The following is a 20,665-nucleotide window of genomic DNA, read 5'->3' as shown; positions in this document are numbered from 1 at the left end:
AATGAGCAAGTTTGTGACCCGGCAGCCATGTTGAGATCAGTTGAGGAAATACCAAGCACCGCCCACCAGCTGGAACAAACTTTCTAATTTTACAGCTAAACAGTACACTACAAGATGTTACTGAAAACATTTGAGGAGAGAAATAGTCATTATAGTAACAGAATATTGATTCATATTTGATCAGCCCTGGCTAGTTTGACCGTTTGATAAGAGTTTGCGAGTGATTGACAGCTGCCTCCGTTGAATGAACAACAGATAGGAACGCTCTCTCTCTCTGAAATGACCTGTGATTGGTCAAAGTCTCCCATCACAGGCTTTAAAGCCTGAAAACAGAGCCATGAGGAGGTGCAGAAGTCTAGTTTTTTTCTCTCAGAGCACTTGAATTACAATATACTGAAAGGTTATTAGAATGTTTGCCCAATGATGCCCAAAACATTCTGCCTACTGCAGGTTTAAACCACAGAGGTGAGGAAAAACAAGATTTTCAGGGGAGTTAAGTGACTCTTTAAACATACATTCAAACCTCCGCTACAAGTGTTCTATGACAATTACTCAAAAAAGAACACAGAAATTCACTTATTTGCCATTATAGCTGCAACTGGTATCAACACTTTGCAATACTGAACGAACCTGTTTCCATAAAAAAAAAAAACATGAGCACATTGTACATAGGCAACCATGAAAGAAAATGAAAAGGGCAAGGAAAAAGAGGCAAAGAACTTATAAGATAAGGAGATAGATTAAGATAAAGGACAGCAAGCAGCAGAGTATGGGCTCTGACAGTGAGGCAGCTGTCACAGGGTAAATGTCATCAAAAGTCAAATTTGATTAACTTAAAAATGCTTGTTGCCATGTGACAAAATAACAAACAAAATGGATGGATGAATGGAAAATAGCTGTGAAATATGTGACGGAGAGCAAGACAAATGGAAAGGAAAAGTTAAAAATGGCAGACAGAGAGAGAGTGCTGACCTCTGTTTCTGGTGGACAGGCTGCTGCCTCATCGCCATGTACTGGGTGTCTTCCTGCAGCCGGTTCAGCGGCGAGTCTGGCTTAACCCGGATGCCATAGTAATGATACTTAGAGTTGCCTCTGGTAGATTCATGAGAGAAAAGCCAGAAACCAGTGAGGAGGAGAAGACTTGCCATCAGTGTAATCACTATCATTATCTTCTTCCATCAGCCAAGTCGCCAATGCCTATAAGCATCATCATACTCGTCACATCTATAATGATTACATGATTACAGTTATCTGCCTCTTCAGCATCTGCAACAACCGCTTCCTGTTTGTACCTGGTACCGAGGCGGCGGGTCCTCAGGCCCATGAAGACTGAGCGGATGAGCTTGCCGAAAGATGCTGCGTTGACCGGATCCAGTTTCTGTTCCTGACAGTGCCTTAAGTAATGGTTATACAGGGAGCAGCGGGGCAGGCTCACTCCCTCCGCTGTCTCATAGTTGTCCAGCAGCCACTGCAGCTAAAGACACACAGAAGAAGACACAGTTGCACAATCGGTTAGCCCCAGCAGACAAACTCTGCTCTGAGATAATCACCTGGCCAGATATAAAGAGGAGCAGTGGATCTTATTAGCACATCAAAAGACAGATAGCACACGCAACACACACACGACAAAGCCACCTGTTTTAGGAGGTTAAACACCAAAGAAACCATTGCACCCCCACTGTGGCTACCCTTTATATTCTCAACTGAAGCAGTAAGTGACTACAGCATAAGGAATGGCTGATTGAGTGAACACTCAAATATCTGAAGTGCAATTTATTCAATCGGACAAATCTCCAAGACAAGTCAATATTGAAGCAGACAGTCACAGCTCTGTCTGTAACAGCACAATCAAAGATTTGCATAAAAAGCTCATATTATACATTTTTAAATTAGATTTAACGCAGATACTTCAGAAACTATTCATTCAAATGATGTGGAGATTTTGTGATCACAGCTGAAGTTAAGAGTTGGAAAGTAGGGAAAGAATCCAAACCACAAATTTCCCATGTGAGTAAAAGTCTGGATGGAAATACTACATGAATCCTATTTAAATTTCATTATAATTGAGTGACAGCCTCCCAATAAGAGGAAATGTCACTGCAATAAACTTTAGTGACGCTCAGTGCATGTCTTGGTGTATTTAGATGTGAAATGAACAGAAATCATGAAAAATCAATCAATTTAAGTCCATGCAGGGTATTAAGAAATATATACAATTAAGCAAAAAGTGATAGCAAATGCAAGTTCAGATCAAGGATGAAAACTAATTGAGGCAATTATGCGTGTCAGTAAGACAGAATTAGAATTAGTGAAGCTAGCAGTAGGTAGTGTGTTCAACGTTGCAGAATACAAGTCGAACACACTGCCTAAATGTTCAGCTTTTGTTTTGTTTTTGTTTTCATTTTCCCTCATGTCCTTTTCAAAGAAAGTTCCTGGTTGACTTACATGGCTGTTGAGCAGGCTGCTTTTGTGACTTGCAATTCCTTCAGACTTTTGGAGGTTTTCAATCGCCATTTCAAGCTAAAGAAAGAAGCATGCAAAAAAAAAAAAAGTGGACACAGAAGAGGGAGGAGGCAGGAGATTGAGAGAGATAGAAAAAGAAAAGGGAACAGAAATAAGCAGGGGTATATGAAGAAAAACAAAAAAATAAATAAACAGATAAAGGAAATAAGACTGTTAGCGAGCAGCCAGATCTCTGCATTTCCATTAAAATCAGTGTTCCAGCCAAATCCATTATCGACTAACAAAAGCATGCAAATCAAGGGACTCATTGGGTTAAGCTGCTCAGTAAAGGTTTGCGGTCAGACACTCTAATGTATGCAAATAGGAACCACAAACAGGGGCACAGGTCACGTCAAGTTTGAGGACAATAGGTCAACAATGCCTAACCCAACCCCGCCCCACCTCCAAAATGTATCAAACTTAGAAATAATATTTGAAAAACATTCGAGTGAGATGAAAATCAGAGTGAGTTGTAACTACAACACAAGTAAGAGTGCCATGGTATAAAAAAATACACAGCATATTATTCTGTCTTTGGACAACAAAAAATAAGTCCAACTGGCGGGCAAAGTGAATGACAAAACCAGGGACACTCTGTAGAGCCGTAGAAGAAAATCAAGTCAAAAAAGAAAAGATATGTGGTATTGCAGCCAAACTGGAGACATAGAAGAAAAGGAAAAAGAAGCAGGCAGCGTTCCAAGCCTTAAGAAGGCTCCAGAGGGCTCATGGCCAAATGGTAATGAGCCCCAGGGGTTGCTTTGTTTCGCAGGGCGCTCAAGTGCCTGTGAAAACCTCTGAAACAAGGCAGTGCTGAATTATTTAAGCCAGTGTCCCTATTCTACAGGCTCTCTGGCCTGTACGGCTCTGCTCTCTGTGTGTTACTGCAGAACGAGGAGGCCCCAACTCAGGTTGCCGTAAACTCTGCGTCTCTCCCTCCTGCCTTTCAGGCTTTTCCGGGAGCCTGGCCAGTCTGGAATCAGGCTCAGGTAGCAGTGATGACAGTTAGCACCAATGTGCATCTCACAACACCATAAGGTAGTGGGGATCTCTGCTCAGTAAGCCATGTTGTACTAAGAGTTAGTAGTAACAACTTATTTGCGTACTTCAGAGAATAAAAACTATAATTTGGCCACATAGCAGTTGAGAAAATACAGGTCAGTCATTCAGTCTTTGTTGGGTGTAAACCTCTGATTTACAGTTTATTTGTTGTTTTATTGGCACATTAATCCCTCTCTATTGGGAAAAAGTGCTTCAGAGTACCACAGAAACATTAGAATGGGTGTTGCTCACCATAGCTGAGGAGGAGCGCGACGAGTGTGATATGTGGTTGCGACTTCCCTCCATACTTCCTCCATGAATCAGGTAGGTGCTTCCGCTGGAGATGATGTGGCTGCTGCCCACGTCCATAGCGATGCCCACCATGCCATGAGGGGGCACCCCGCCACCGGCAGAGGAGACCACCGTGGTGACATGAGCTCCACCGGCCTGCGAGTCAAAGTAGGTTCCTCCACTGCTCTGCCCGTACAACTGAGCCTCAGGGTTGTAGGAGTAGGCCGTTCGGCTGGGGAGAGATCATTGTAATTAGTGTCGGTGATGTCTTTCCATTAGGACTGCCCCCACTTAGTCGATTAATCGACTGATCAGACGTTTCGGTCTTAGTCGACTCAGATTTCTTTAGACTATTAGTCATTTTTTAATGCTTTTTTCATGCTGAATGACTCATTCGCAAGAAACTTATGAACACATCTCTGGTTAACACAAGATTTAAGGCAGTGCTTTTGTTTGATTCTTTGTGGAGAAACTCAGTTTAACAGATCTGTCAATTAAATCAACTAATCGATTAGTCGACAAAATCGTATGAGTGTTAGTCGACTAAGAATTTCTTTGGTCGAGGACAGCCCTACTTTCCATGATGATGCTAAACACATTGACACACATGACAACTGACACATTTCAGGAGACCGATGAAGTGCATTTACAACCTTCTGCTTTTCACTTCTTTGTGCAAGGGCATATGAATACAGTAAAGTTGATACAGTACATGATCTTGCTTACACAGACAATAATACAACTGATGTCATCAAAATATTTGGCTATGCTGGAATCAAATTATACATCAAACTTTGTGAAAAAAAAATCATTTTGGCTTCAATTAGCTTTAATAGCATTTTGATTAGAGGCTCTTTAAAAGCAGTTGGCTGTTAAAATGATGAGAAAAGTGTTCCGGAAAGTCTTTTTTGTCATCATGCTTTTAATCCAGCAACTATTCATTCATAATTCAAGATGAATTCTAGATTTGGAGTAGAGCCAGACATTATGCACAGTGCTGTGTCTGTTTAATATGAAAAGCAAAAATGTTTTACAGCACATTAGCATCTTACATTAACACAGTGACCATTTTTAACTATGGTAAAGAAAAATGACATATTTAAATCCCACACACCAAACCATCTTTTTATTAGCTCTTTATTACTATTATCTATTTCAATCCAATTATAGGCTTCAGTGGATTGAATTCAGATTTATTCCATAGTGTACTTGAAATACACAATGAAAAATATGTATATTTTATTATAATTGTGGAGTAATGTAAATTTGCTTACATAGTTCCATTGGTGTAAACAGTCTCTCCGCTTTCTCCTACGTATTGGACCTGGGATGGGTAGACATGTTGCACCTGTTGCACCTACAGAGAGACAACAGGAAAATCTTTATTATGCTTCCCTATTTGTACAAATGTAAGTCAAACTGCAACTACAATTGGAAGAGTAACTGACTCTTTTTTATCATAAAAGTACTGCGTAAAATGAAAACATTTCCTTGTGGGTGTAGGCATGTGCACACCTATTACACTGTGTACATAAAGTGCAGTGAAAAAGTCTGTACACCCCTTGGTTTTTGCATATTTATTTGTCCAAAACAGAAGCCGTGACTATATAATTTAACATTGAAAACACTGCCTACTGTATTTTGGCCTACCAAGGTTCTTTATGTACTGGAAATGCAAAATAAAACATGTTATTGTAAAACAAATAAGCAAATAAGTTGGTGAAATCATAATTGAATTGATTTTAACTTGATCTGATAAAAGACATACATATGGTTTGAGAAAGACAAGCTTGATTTGACAAAACTCACAACTGATAATGAATGGTATACTGATGCATAGAAATGGTGAAAAGCAGGTATACTGATGCATAAAAAAGGTGAAAAGCAGATATACTGATGCATAAAAATGGTGCAAAGCAGGTAATGATCTGTCCATCATTGGTGCCTAAGACAAGCTAATAGCAGACAGTCAGATCAACTCCTGGTTTTCACCATTACAATAGACGCTTGACATCACACAGAGTTTGTGAAGGGATTTGGTTCAAGCCCCCAGGAATCACCAGGCTTTGCAGCGAGTTCACATTATACCCTGGGACCCAGAGGAGACTTTTTGCCATATACATACATCACAAAAGCAGTAGCTGCAAAGCTAAGCAAAATTCTCATCATCACACACAAATGACTCTTAATTATCAACCATTGTGGGTAATGTTTATCAAAAAGCTACCAAGAGTTGTATTAAGATGTTATTTTCATGTTATTCATGTACGCAGGCAGTGGGCCAGGCTCAGCCAGAGAAAGACATTTCGCACACCCATGAGGGGCACAGGAAGCAGGAGAAACAGTTTGGCACATGCTTAGGATGAGCAGCTTTCGGGGGAATGAATGGGCTGCCATGTTTGGGATTGAGTGTTAAACACAAACATGGCTTGGTTACTGTTTAACTTGTTTACAAAGGCCGAACCTACAATGCCCCAGTCTGTTATTATTTAACCTGAATGTAAATTCTGACCTGAATGAGACATGAAAAGTTTATCAAATGCTTGTAAGTGACACAAATAAGTCCTGGTGAAACAGGCTATATGCTTATTTTGCTTATTTAATCTTTGTGTTACTTTATTGTAAAAGAAAACACAGTATAGGTTTCCGACTCAGTAACAAAAGTCAAAATAGGTTAATCTAAAACGCCAAGGGGTGTACAAGTATTTTCACAGCACTGTATAAGTATGTACAGCACTGTGTACCTGCTGAGAGACCTGTTGAACCCTGGGTACTGAAAGCTGCTGTACTTGTCCTCCCTTCTGAGCTGAGCCTGTAGCTTGAACCAGCACCCTCTGTGTGGATACAAGACATAACTCAATTACAGAGGTATGTATGCATGTACATTCACACACATACACACATAATTGTAAACATATGACAGTCGACACAAGATGGGCAAACATTTCAACAAATCTCCCCCCCCCCAGGACTTTAAGCTAGTGCTGATAGATCTATGCTTGTACAACAAACATAAATGACGGCACACACCTCTCTCTGCCAGTCACACATCCTGAGTGTCAGTACAGGATAGTGGTGTGTGTGTGTGTGTGTGTGTGTGTGTGTGTGTGTAGCACAGCACTGCACTGCATTTTCTCAGTGTACTCCTCTGTTTGTGCCATTTCTTTTCAGACACCATGCACAAGAACTAATATAGAGAGTAGCTGGTTTGGTTTCTTTTATACTTTTATTATTATACATTTGGAAATAAATAAGTTCTAGCGGTTAAAGCTAGGGTTGGTAATCTTCTTCAAAAGCATATTTTGTTTTATTTGCTGAAATTCTCATTACATCCTGACAGCAATCAATAAATCAGGTGCTCTGAAAAAATACTGAAAAAAATCTGGTATCTGTTGCTGTCACAGGACTGTAATAAATCCATCCAGTTATTTCATTAAGCACGAATGTAACATTTGCCTACCTGCCTGTCTACCTATCTGTGCGCACTCTGCTGGTGCACTCATTGCGTGTCACCAGAGTCTTGCACAAGCTGCTAGCTTGACAGCTGTGAGAACTAACAATAGCCGTGTTCGTTGTTTACGTTCATAATGATAATTTTGGGGGAGTGGCTTTGGAGGGAGGCCTGAAGTGACGGACTGTCTGTCAGTGTTGCTGACTTGACGAATTTCTCGCTAGATTTAGTGACTTTCAGAGTTGTGCCGCTACTTTCATTGGAAAAGAGTTGGAAACACTGGGCTGGGTTTTTCAGTTGGATAATTTTTTTAAATCTAGCATACTCTTGCGAATTTCTTAGATGACTAACCCTAGCTTTAAGTCATTAAAGATTTTCCCATTTGTCCTGTCGTTACAGTAGCAGCAGAGTAGAGGTACTACCCTACCTGCTGGGAGGCTGGGACAGGTTGTACCACAGGGGCCTGAGCTGATGATGACGTCCGCAGCGCTGCCACGCTGGTCGTGGTGTCTGACCCTCCTTCTGAGCTCTGCATGCTGCGTTGCAGGGGAGACAAAGAAGTGGAAAAGAGAAAAGACATGAGTATGGGGGATTTAGACTGAAGAAATAGTCTTACAGGTACACTGAAGCGCGAAAGAAAATAATAAGAGCATTTCAAGTCTATACACATGGAAAGCCATACTAAATAAATGCTCTTCCTCCACACCCTTTCTCTCTTGGAGCCACTAGGCATTCATTGAGCCCCAGGGGGTTTCTGGCTTTACCAAGTCAAGCTGAATCAGTGAAGCTCTCAGAGCCCAAGAGGCTGCCCACCTTTGGCTTTAATCACTGGCAAAATAAGCAGCCCAACAGTTTTACACAGACACTCCTGGTCCTGCTGACAGATCAGACCCGGGTGGAGAAGTTACAGTACAGGGGTTCAAGTTACCAACAAGACTGAACTGCTTCCTGAGGACCAAACGTACTGCGCCACTCGGCTTTCCACTGAGTGACAATGTGCACAGCATAGCAAAGGGGAACTAAAAATGGAGTGACACAAAGGCTCTCTTAAAAAAAGGACAGAGAGGGAAAGAGCGGGAGTAAGGCAGGGACAAGAGAAGAATGGAACTGCAAGGGGGAGTAAGTAGATAGAAAACAACTTCCCCACTCTCTCTAAAAAAAAAAAAGAACTAAGAGGGAAAAAGATGAAAATGGCAGTGGGGCTCCAGCCCCTGCCAGGGTCCTGATGATATCCAGCGATTGTTTCGTACGAGAGCCGTTCTCTGAGGGCTCCAATAATCCAGCTGATATGAGGAAATTCCTCAATGCTTTGTAAACGTTTGTCGGTTGCTATGGTGAGGAATCCATGACGACCACCCCCAAGTCAACCCCCCCCCCCTCCCCTCCTCTATTCCCCCCTTATAAAGCTCTTGCAGAGGAACTTTCGAGTGCAACCGCAAAGAGAAGAGGGGGAGGAGGATTAGAATAAGGGAGAGGGAGATACGGCACGGTTGGGGGGTGGGCTGAATTGATGAGCAGAAATCCAGGAGCAACAGGAAACGTCAGTAGGTAAACAAGAGAATGGTGTTCACCGGGAGCATTACAGGGAAAGACTGCAAGACACAACCTGCTCTAGACATGCTGTGATTAGCCATAACACAATGCACAACGATGTTATTTTAATTCACTAGAATCTGAGGAACACCACTTAGGCTGCAGTAATCTGGAGGCTGAGCTATGAGAAACAAGCAACAGGTGCAGCCACGCTTGTCTTTTGGCTTTCTAGAGACGCAACCTAAACTTTCTGACGGGGCTGCACAATTAAAGCTATTAAACTTTTTTTTTCAATTCTAGCCTCTGCTTACATAAGAATTAAAAAGTCTTTCCGGCATTCGTTGCATCAAACCAAGTGCTCTGAATTCATCAATAAATAACAAGGCTGCCTTATATCATGTGACAAAATGAACTCAGAGAGAAACAAATCTAACATGTGACTTAGGGAAGAGAAGGGCAAAATGACTCAGACTCAAGGAAACTCCACCGGTTATGGAGAGGAAGAGGAAATAAATTTAACCAAACCATAGTTCCAACCGAAACGTTGTGCTCACATCAAAATAGGAGTCACATCCTCCTTTGTGGAACATTTTCAGAGTTAAAGACTATGCCGATACAGGATAACACCACTCATTTAAACAACCACCTAATTGTTGCCACTAAATACAACATGATGAAGCTATCACACACGCTGCCGCAAAATCTACCACCCATAACCAAGCCTTTCCCGCTTTTAAAAGGAGATTGCAAGGGCAAATGTTTTACTAAAAAATTATTAACGACTGACAACTTTTGACATAGCTCAATATTTTATTCAGGGCTGCATCACACTACATGTTGACTCACAGGATTCTGGCACTTCAACTTTATATTTCTCTATCAAATGTTAATTATATATAGCTGTGAACAGAATAGTACACTTTTGATCTAAAAGCTACCTGAAATAACCAAAGAAATCAAACAGATTGGACCTTGAACAGACTGACCTTGCTCCACTACTTGATTTTTTAATGACCAACACCACACAAATTTACAAAACAAATGTCCCTTATAGCCGCAAAACGAACAGTTTTCAAACTCAACTCTCTACTTTGTTAAGTTTTACACATCAGCAGTAACTTTATTTAGGGTTTGCACTATTGAATGCTATATCAAAATCAGAGTGTACCTTTAAGATAGAAAAACAACAGATTTGGGTGTGCCACCACTGGCATTTTCCATGTGTGGAGATTTTGCCAGAGGCAAAGACACTGCTCTGCCTACATGACTAACAGACTGAGTGGAGGAGGCCTATGTTGAAATTCCTGATATGTGTCAATCTTTAGATGTACACAGTCCTCCTAAGCACCATATCCAGTCTACCCTAAGCAGCCCTCTGAGTCCATCTTCAATGTATTTGTTAGTACAGGGCACAATTAGCACTTACATGTCAGAGCTCTCATATTCCATTACAATTTTTCTTCACACCTCTTTCTTGTATGTCATTAAAGGACCAAAAGACTATTATCAGAATGATGCTAACAAGGAGTGAACATTTTAAAAGTCACTGCAATGCTCGGACATCTTTCTAAAGCAAGGAATTTGTCTATGGAGTGTCACTTTAGTTATAAATACACTTGTAACAATCCCATCATTTATCTTCAGACTTGTCATTTCACCAGAGGAAGTGACACAAGCCTGAGGGCTTCTTCATGCCATTAAGGAGTGGGTGGCATGGCAAGATGGTGGGGGATAAGGAAAGCGAGCACTGACATGCACATTTTCATCCATTAAAGCTCAATTAAAGCGCTGGCTTTAATGGGTATGGTGAAGTGTGCCAAATCATTGACTTGGATGGGGAGAGACAGGAGTGCAGGCAGAGGAGTCTTTCTGCTTAGTGCTCAGTCAGGGAAGGTTAAAAGCCACACAAATTCCCCACCAGCAGCTCTGAAAGGCACAAAGGTAGTACACAGCAGGAGACATAGCACACTGCCGCAAAATTGCTACTCTGGATGGGCTGTTGTCTAGGGCCAACCTCTCTGCCTTCAAACCAGAGACAACTTCACACACAGGTCCGTTTCATGTCTGGTCTGTGAGCCTGGTTTCATTCAGGCAAATCCCAAATGAGCACTTAACAACATTACAACAACAGACCCTCCTTTCAAGAGTTACCTGAGTTTTAAAAGCTAAACAGAAACAAGAAAAGACACATTTCAAAACCCCATTAATGCTATAGCCTACAATGTTAACAGTACAGACAAGATTTAAACATATGTCACTGACAGATCTAACTTAAACAGGGCTCAATCAGAGAAAAACACATACAGATGTTCAATTAAAAGCAGGAGCCCACAGTCTTGGCTCATGTTTGCACTGGCCCACATTGTTTGCAGAGCAACAACGGTTGCTAGTGGCAACACCGTCCACTCCCGTTTCCAGGAGCCTGTTGCTATGCAACCAACAGAATACTTCCCAAACCAAACAATGCCATCCCCCCACCTGATCCCTCTATCTCACGCTAAGTAGAAACTTACAACAATAAATACTATGTAAGCTATTAATTTCAGACACCAAGGGACATGGAGGTAGACTTATTCCTGTGTTGCAGTTATACAAAAATATACAGACTTTATGCTGGTTTAGACTTGATTGAAGAGGACAGGATGAAGAGCTCTGTTTTTGTAACTACTTGGTGCTCAAAAGGAGGAGGAATGTTTAAGTCATCAGGGAGACAACAGTCTATTCTTCAAGGTTGCTTTACACTCATGCCACCCAAAAACAACACTTCCAAAAGCAGGTCCAGTCTTTCCAAAGTTCCTTGGGCAGAGGAGATAGTAAAAGAGCTTGAGCAGAGCAATCCTTTTTCCAACTCAGGGGAAGATAAAACAAAATAAAGCTGAGCCAGCCACTTGTTGCTTTTAAAGGAGGACATTTGTTCAGCACTATGCATATGAATCCCTTTGTCACACCTTTAATATATGTACAAAGAGGAGCAACAGGTCTCTAATGAAGCTTCAACATCTGTTCCCTTATTTGAGAATTGTATGTTTTATTGCAAAACAAATTCATTGTAATTTCTTTTTTTTTCTTTGATTTAATTAAAAAAAACTATAAGATCACAGAGGCACACGCGCTCACACAAAGAGCGAATTAAGATATGATAAGAGATTTCCACAACAGAGGCTGTTCTTCAAGCCTGTCTCATTAATTCATGGCTAATCCAATCAAAGCGGCTCTTGGGGTCTGCAGATGGCAGAGTTTAAGGGAGAGAGAGAGGGAGAGAGAGGCACAGACCACTGTCTCTGATCCAAGCGCCCCCCTCCCCTCTCCAGCTCACCTCCCCACACTGGTCATCAGCACAACCTGTCCACTCGGTCACCATGTGCGCTGCAGGCCCGACAGCCACAGAGAGAAAGATCAAACCGTTGCCATGGAGATTGTGTGTTCGCCCATGCTCTACACTAGCTACTTCCTCCCCCAACGCCCTACCTCTTCTAACCCTTTCCAGATTTCCACTGCCCCCCCACCCCCCACCCCCACCCCACCTCCACCCACCCACAGTCTTCATCCTTAACATTTAACATCTCAAGATGAAGAACGAGGATTTGAAACTAAACATTTTGAGAAGTTAAACAGGAAAACACAACAAAGAGGAGCGGGGAAGGAATGGGGAAGATGGTCACAACTGGAAATGTAATCAGACTATACTCGTTATACGTGTGGCCATCTCTCTCTTTCACAGGTATTTATCTAATGTAATAAAAGGCTGTCATATTGATGACACAAAGTCACCTGGCTGCTTCAGGAGATGCTGGAGAAACTAAAGAGTTACTGGGAAATCCTAACAATTACAGTTGGCATTCATGCATATCTGTTTTATTACCTATGTTCCACAGCATTATTCATATTTGGCATACCCAAAAACATATTAGGATGATGCTTTTTTGATCCTTCGACTCACTTCAAGGCCTTAACATTCATATATAACATTTTAATAATACCTAAATCTCAATTTAAATATAGTCACAGTATGGGCCCCTTTTTAAAACTATTACATCACTGAACATATTCATAAAACCAGAAATAACTCACCACTGCAAGGGCTGCACGATTGTGTCAATTTGTTATTTTAATAATACAGAATACTAAGAGATTTAAAATAAATGCGTTTCTGTTAAGTAAAAGCAGCCCTTCATGAGAAAAACGAAACATTTAAAAATGAATGATGATGTTGAAATGTCTTATTTTTTTATGGTGTATCGCATCCACAAGGATCCTGGATCTAGATCTGTATCAAAATTCCTTTGGCAACAGCATGCCTTTTCACCTAATTTTATGAAATCTGTTAACAAGTTAATCAGATTTCCTGCTAACTGTCAGACCAATAAAAAGAAGTGCAAGCATAACCTCCTTGCCGGAGGTAATGTTGCGGTCTCTTTGATTGCATTAAATCAAAACCAATCACAAACACTGACAACTTGGAATGGTTAAGTATCCTACCGCTTTAGCCTAGTCCAGACTTGCATCCTATTCTGTGGGAGTATAAACGATACTCAAAACACTCACGCTAATGTTATTTAAATCTGCTCTCACTTGCTCTTTTAAGCAGGTGTGTTTCCAACCTGTGGGGTTTTATTTCCCAAGACACCACATTCTGCAAAGATGACCTCATATGCTGGCAGTGTGCTGCCTCGATCCTGACCGATGAAGTGGAGATAAAGCATTTTGTTGCACTGGAAGAGTTTGGCAAGCGCTCACTCCACAGAGATGTGACTTTGAAAGTCATCATAATACTGTATGTACAGTCTGCTTTCACAGGCACTACTTGACACAAACAATGAGTCATCAGTTAATGCTTGAAATCTGAGACAGATCCAAGTGTCTGTTGTTCATGCAGTGAACACTGTGCCACGCTGAATACTTGCCATCAGATTTAAGTGTTTAATAACTCTTGGACACAATAAAACCCTGTACAAGACATGATTTTAAGATATTAAACATGGTTTTACTCCGCTTTTGACAGGTCATACCAGAATAGTGGTCACAACTAGTTGGGCCATTTAAAACTGAAGTAGGTGATATTAAAATATGATTAAAAAAAGTTATTTTTATAAAACGGCCGCTATATCGTGACAGTAGTACATGAAACAGGTAACCTGAAAAAAAATCATGTGCCTCTGTGTCCTCTGGTGCTCCTAACGGCATCTGCAAGATTTCACAGACCGGAGGAAAACAAGCAGTAAGAGCTGATCTGAGGTCTGCTATCCATCTGCTGTCTATGAGAGCCGGCTGTCAATCAGTCTCGAACTCCGACCAAACGGTCAAACTAGGCAACGCTGATCAAATATTAATCAATATTATGTTACGTTAATGCCTAATTCCCGCCTCACATGTTTTCAGAATCATCTTGTAGTGCAGGGTTTAGCTGTAAAATGAGAAAGTTTGTGACGCCGCCGCCATTGTGAAATCTGGTGAAGGAACACCAAGTTCCGGTCACATGACATAACTGTGTTTTTTGTTAATACTACTGCTACAAAAACTGCAGTTGCAACATTTTTCTTTTACTGTGTTTAATACAGTACTGTCTTAACACTGGTGATTCAACATGGTGCAATGTTAATACAGCAACTTTGAGTCAAAACTCAAACAGTCAAACATGCAATGCAACCTAAATCCATCAACCTTTCATACAGAAACTGAACGAGGTCTGGATTTTAAATAATCATTTCTGTAGCCAGCAGCCAGATGCAGTGACATGCTTCAGATATGAAAAATTATGAGTTACATAATATCAGCAGTATTCAAACCCTAATTTAGCAAATCCTATTCAGTGTCATTTCCAGACCATTAACCATTAAATTACTTAAGGGTCTAACGAGTGTTCCTGCAGAGCAATTTGCATCAAGATGGCAATCATAGATCATCCAGTAAAAGGTGGTGACAGGATACACGTGATATCCTGTCTACTGGTCTTCCTATTGGTGCTCTTTAAACCTGCAGTAGGTAGAAAGTTTTTGGCATCAATTCTACCCACTGCAGCTTTAAGTTAAACATTTTCAAAACCTCATCTAGTTGTTATTTCTATATTTCATTTTGTTTTTAATGACTGAAATGTTTTTCAAAACTTAATCTTTTCCAGGATGAGAATCCAGATTGACTACTTCACTGCCAGACCTACTACAGTGGCTACAATTTGAAACACTCTTCAGACAGTCGGGCAACACAAACGCTGTTAGTTCTTACATGAAAACAATTAGCATACAATGCTGCTTTTAAATTGAACATTGCAACATTAACATTTGCTCTCCTTTGAAGCTAGTGAGTGGGACGAGAGGGTTCTCAAAGATCAGGAATGGGATCTGAGGGCTGCACTATATAATAGGGATGCACCAACACCGATTACGTTGCGACACCGGCATTGTTGATAATGTTAATGATGACGATGACAAAAAAACTGCTTCTATACACCCTGTGCATTGTCCGATCAGACTTCTATCTAGATCCTTGCTTGTGTTGTACGAACTCTCAGATGTACGTCGCTTTGGACAAAAGCGTCTGCTAAATGAAATTGTAGAATTGTAGATACCGGATCGGATATCAGGCCGATACTGACTCAAATAGCTGGATCGGGTATCGGTGACAATGGGGCCGATTTATTCAATTCAGTTCTATGCTTATATACTATGTACATTATATACAGGAATTTGAATACCAAATTCTTAAACTTAATGGTTTAAGTTTTGGCTAATTTGTCGCTGCATTAAAAAGGTTTACATTTGAATTGTAATTCCTGTTAATTTTGACGATTTTTTACCAAGTTGCTGGTGTACGATTTATGATTTTAATAATAAATAACAATTCACTAAATTCATATCTATGTATTTATTTGTAACATTGTGTTTTACAAAGTTAGGAAAGCGATGTTTAAGTCAAGTCTGATGTTGTCTTACACATAAAAGAATGATCCCAATCACTTCCACACAGTCAGGCATACAGCTTTTTAATTAAAGACTGGTTTCGGATCAGTACTTGGTATCAGTCGATACCCAAAGCCCAGGTGTCGCTATCAGTATCGGGATTGAAAAAGTCGGATCAGTGCATCCCTACAATATAACTGTTCTGGCGTCCTCTGCACCAAATCTCCTAATTAAAGAGCTTCTGAAAAGCTATGCTGAAGACCCAGATAATTCCATCTAAAAAATACTGTATACTCCTTTGCAAATCTGGTCAAATCTCACTCCACTAAAGGCCCGGTCTTGGTTCTGGTAATTACTTTGTAGCAGGTTTACACTGACAGAAGTTCTTTTTTTAAAGCCAAATAAACATCTCTTAACAAACTAGCATAAAACTGTGAGGAGAGGATGGGGGTCTGCTACTATCCCTGCCTGAAAGAGAGAGGGAGGGGGGGTTCAGCCATTGTAATGCAAATGTCACTGCCTTGTCTGCTGTTTGTGGCAGGAAATTTAATTAGCAGTTTTGTAGCTACGATACAAACAGGTGGAATGCTGAGAATGCTCCTGATGACACACAGACAGACAGAAGAGACAGACTGAAAAACATTTCATTTCCCAACGAGTTTCAACCTGTTGCCATGTGCGAGGGCCAATCAGTAGCAACGTTTTTTTTGGTATATGACAAGATTTGTTTCTTTGTATCCTAGCAGCATAAGCCTACAATGATTTCCAAAATCTTGGTAGCTGGAAGACGTGATGCGAGAGTCACGAGGACACTTAAACTATTTTCCTTTCAACAGATTCTTAGAAAATGGTAACAGCACATCCCTTGAAATGAAAAGCCCTTCACAAATAAATGAATTATGAAGATTATGAAACTGTAACATTGTGAACAAATGGCACTATTAATTTCCACTTAACAAGCCCCACAAGGCATTCTCCACTCACTTCTTCTGCTTTGCTCTGTGATTTCCTGACATGCCTTTGACTGGAGTTATGGGATAAACCATTAAATATGTGTTAATATCAGACAATGAAATGTGCAAAAGCCAGGCAGTTCAGTTAGCACAGCGGGAGGTAAATGCATCTCTACGTGAATATGATTAACTGTAAACAGCAGTGACAAAACCGATGGCAGTGACTGGGTTTGTGTCTATATCTGTAGCAGGCTATTGGATTGAGAACTTCTCCCCGGGGCAACAGTAGGCCTCATCAAGATAAGCTAAATACAGCATGAGCAAACACACATACACAAACACATCCACACTGCACACTCATGTATGTGTGCACACACTCACACACACACACACACAGAACATGTGACCAAAAGCTGTGTCAGGTCACCCGCTGCCCAAGAGACCACTGCAGCTGTCCTATTGATAGCTGAACTGTACTACACACATGGGTCCATTAAACACTCAAAATGGCACACAGGCAACGGTGGACACTATCTGCTACGCACAGTCATACAAGCAACTCCACAGATGGCTCAAGAGAAGGCTAGAGGAGGGGAGGTTAGGCCTAAAGAAGGAGCAACATTTTCTGTAAATCACGGGCCAGTGTGGCACTCGTCGGTGAAATGGACCAAAGCTGGACCACGATCACAGGCTGCAGGCTAGACCAATAAAGGCAACTCGGGATACAGACAGATTGCAAGAACTTTACAACAGAAAAATAAAATAAATCATTTGACCTCCCCTTTCAAACTGACATTCTCATTAATAATTTCCTGTACAAGTCAGTGAGAAAATTCGAAATAACTGTGCAAACACCATCTGCTTTCCACTTAGTTTAAGTCTCCTCTCTGAGCACTATTTCTTTCTGACCTGCCTCTGCAAGCCAAAGCTATTCACTCTTACCACAAAGAGAGAGCGATGAAAATAACCTGATTAAAAACACTGACTTTTAAAAGAATAACATTTCGCCCCCTGGCCCACTCCATTCCCTTTCTTTCCATGACTTGGGTGTATTTGTATATCAAGTTGCCATGTAAACATAACAGTGTCACGCTCAAATTGGGGGGTGGGGTTGGTGGGGGTTACACAGAGTTTCAGCGCTGTCATCCCTTTATTTTCTTTGTAGCTGCGGCGAGTTGTCTGACCAATCAAAGTTAAGTTTCTTTCTCTGACACTTACTCTACAACAAGCTGTTAATGCACATTCAAGTCTTGCCTCAAATATTCTTGCCAAAATGGAGTAAAATTGTGGCGGGAGGAAGCTTCATAAACATAACATTTTAACATATCATACAGCCTAGATATTAATTATGATTAATATAACCATACTGAGACCGGCGCTTTGACCCCTTTTCACATGAAAGGAAATAGATATTGGGCTGCATCAATAATACATATCCTTAAATTAATCATTCATCTCTCTTCTTTAACGAGATGAATACTTTATGTAAATACACATCTGAAAGTTTATAACTCAATTCATTAGTGGCAAGCATAGAGAGAGGGTTTAAATTAGAGACATTTTCATGCTCCAATTTCCTGATGCTTCAATAGCAAACAGCATTACAAATGACCGAGCACCTGACGGTTGTCTCTAAAAAAAGATAGTCCATAAGATTTAATGTGTCTCAGGAGACAAAAAGAGACAGAATCCCAAAAGGAGAAAAAAATGTATGCAAATTGCGGGAAACCAGCCACAGCAACACTGAAGAGCTAATGAAAAGGGGGATTTAAATCATTGGGGGGTCTACATTTCCTTGGTTTCTCATTATTGCTATTGCACAGATTGATATGAGCCTTCAGCTCTGAAGAGAGGTCAAACAGCAACCCTAATGAGACCTGCCACTTAGACAATGAAGCAGAACAACTTGGCTATTAGCAAACAATTTGCCTTTGGGTCTGTTCAACTGGTAAAGCATCAATAAAACTGGAGATATAAGTAGATGGAGCTGAAATGTTTACATGTGATGAAATCAGTGAGTGGATAAAAATCAGGTCCAATGCTTCATTCAGTTTAATATTAAGTGTACAAGTGTATCTTAATAGGTGCCTAGTTTTAAAAACACATAGAAAACAGTGAAGACAATGGAGTAGAAGCGCTGCTAGGTTTCTATGGTAATCACATACAGGTGCTCTTTGGATCCTTCAGGTGTATTGGGCTCATTCTTGTTAAGGGCTCATTGTATGGGTGGAAAAAAGTACAAAATGCAAGTCTCCCTCAAAAACAATCCAAGGCACACTGTAGTGTTTGAACAAAATTAAAATGCCTTTATTTTACATGGCAATCATTGTTTAAAATGACCTATTATTTTTGAGGGAGACTTGCATTTTGTATTTTTTTCCACCCATGCAATGAGCCCTTCACAAGAATGAGCACATAGAAAACAGTACTTTAAAAACTCAATCTCTCACCCAAGATTGTAAAAACATGACAGAACAGTATAACAGAACCATCATAGCACCACCTAGCTGTAACATATCCACTTATTCAAGCTACTTCTGAAATATTAAAAAACATCAAAACTTTATGAAGTACTCCTGTTTCATCTAGACGGCTTGAATAATCTGATTAACAAAGATTAAGTTCATTTTGAGAGTTTATGTCTCTCCTGAATGGGATTGTCGCCGGTAGAAGTTCATATATCCCATCTCGACTGTGTAATATGATTTAATCCTTTTAACAATCTGAGTGAAAATCGCACCAGAAGAGCTGGCAAACTGCCCTGCTGAAATGAAAGTTATCCAGAGATTAAGTTCATTTTGAGAGCGTATGTCTCGCCTGAGATAGAGACCAGTGGAAACACCAGGTTTTGGTAAATGGGATTGTCGCCGGTAGAAGTTCATATATCCTATCTCGACTGAGTCATATTATTTAATCCTTTTACTAAATTGTGAGTGAAAATCGCACCAAGAGCTGGCAAACTAAAGATAGATATCTTTACAGACAGATGTCAATTTGTGGTTGTCATAAAAAAAAATGGATAATTCCTGTATTTGTTATTTAAAAGCATGACACTAAAACATTCAATGTTTGCATTACACTAGTATTTGTTTTGAATACTTGGGAGACCAAACCACGGTTGACATTTTTGATTTGAACATGTAAAATACAATATATTAGTACTTATAACACTTTCCAGCTGGCCAACCCTGCTGAAATGAAAGTTATCCTCCTCCTTGCTGAGTGAGTTCACGCTTGAAGCAGATTGAGAGCACCAGAAGGACCAGCGTTGCTAACGCTAAGCTAGCCATATTTTCCACCTGTGATTGAATACGGTTCCTCGAGGAAAAGACGCAACGAGGATGAAGTTTATCCGCGTTGAACAAGACGTCAAGCTGCAGTTTAACAACACGACAACTCGGTTGGACTCACAACTGAACTCGCACTCGACGCTGCCACCGGTAGTAGTAGTTAGCATTAGCTCTAACTGGTAGCCTTACCATCCATCCTGCTGCTGGGAGAGCTGGAAGTGCGTCCACTGACACACACTACACAGCGTAGCAACAAGTGTAAAGTGATCCTGAATCACATGTTGAGTTGGAGTAACGTCTCCGCTGTGTGTAACGTGTAAGCAAAGCGTAGCACATTCAGAAGAAGAGGTGAAACTGATGTTTTCTTCAGGTGTTGAAAGCAGCAATAGGTGCCGTTCTCAACTTGGGGCGGATACCACAAAGAAGGGAAAGTTATGTTGTGGAAAAAGACTGCCATTTTTCTCCAAATTCAGCATTTAAATTCTATAAAGATAATAGTCACCTTTGCCTTGAGTAAAAGTTCAGCTCTGCTCTCTCTTTTTCCCCTCTCTCCCACTCGATGACTTCTTCCAGATGCTGCTGCTGCTGCTGCTGTTGCTGAGTGTGTTGCTGAGCCCGTTGGTAAGTAACTGTCTCCACGGCTACAGTCACTATGGCGCGACGGGGTCTCGAGGCAACTGTTGCTACCCTCGAATGCTTACGTCAGGGGCC

At 40.8% G+C, this 20,665-nt stretch overlaps 1 protein-coding gene across 7 annotated transcripts in view; it reads right to left on the bottom strand.

Moving 5' to 3' along the window:
- Positions 1 to 20,665, bottom strand: part of rfx2 (regulatory factor X, 2 (influences HLA class II expression)) — a 30,732-nt gene extending 10,067 nt beyond the window's left edge. Inside the window, exons 1-8 of one of the 7 annotated variants that reach the window (XM_074634853.1) lie at positions 20,457 to 20,645; positions 7,710 to 7,818; positions 6,576 to 6,665; positions 5,106 to 5,188; positions 3,793 to 4,063; positions 2,446 to 2,520; positions 1,293 to 1,474; positions 973 to 1,092 (exon numbers count right to left, since the gene is read on the bottom strand). In XM_074634853.1, coding sequence (XP_074490954.1) covers positions 973 to 1,092; positions 1,293 to 1,474; positions 2,446 to 2,520; positions 3,793 to 4,063; positions 5,106 to 5,188; positions 6,576 to 6,665; positions 7,710 to 7,817 — 929 coding nt within the window. In that variant the 5' untranslated portion in view covers position 7,818; positions 20,457 to 20,645. Of the gene's footprint in view, positions 1 to 972; positions 1,093 to 1,292; positions 1,475 to 2,445; positions 2,521 to 3,792; positions 4,064 to 5,105; positions 5,189 to 6,575; positions 6,666 to 7,709; positions 7,819 to 20,075; positions 20,233 to 20,456 lie in introns of those variants that run through there. The other 6 variants (XM_074634846.1, XM_074634851.1, XM_074634850.1 and 3 more) reach the window with 6 other exon arrangements.

Source organism: Sebastes fasciatus, chromosome 5, assembly GCF_043250625.1.
Source record: "Sebastes fasciatus isolate fSebFas1 chromosome 5, fSebFas1.pri, whole genome shotgun sequence".
NCBI classification, from domain to species: Eukaryota; Metazoa; Chordata; class Actinopteri; order Perciformes; family Sebastidae; genus Sebastes; species Sebastes fasciatus.
Note: the sequence above shows the minus strand (reverse complement) of the source record. Positions and strands in the feature narration are given on the sequence as shown.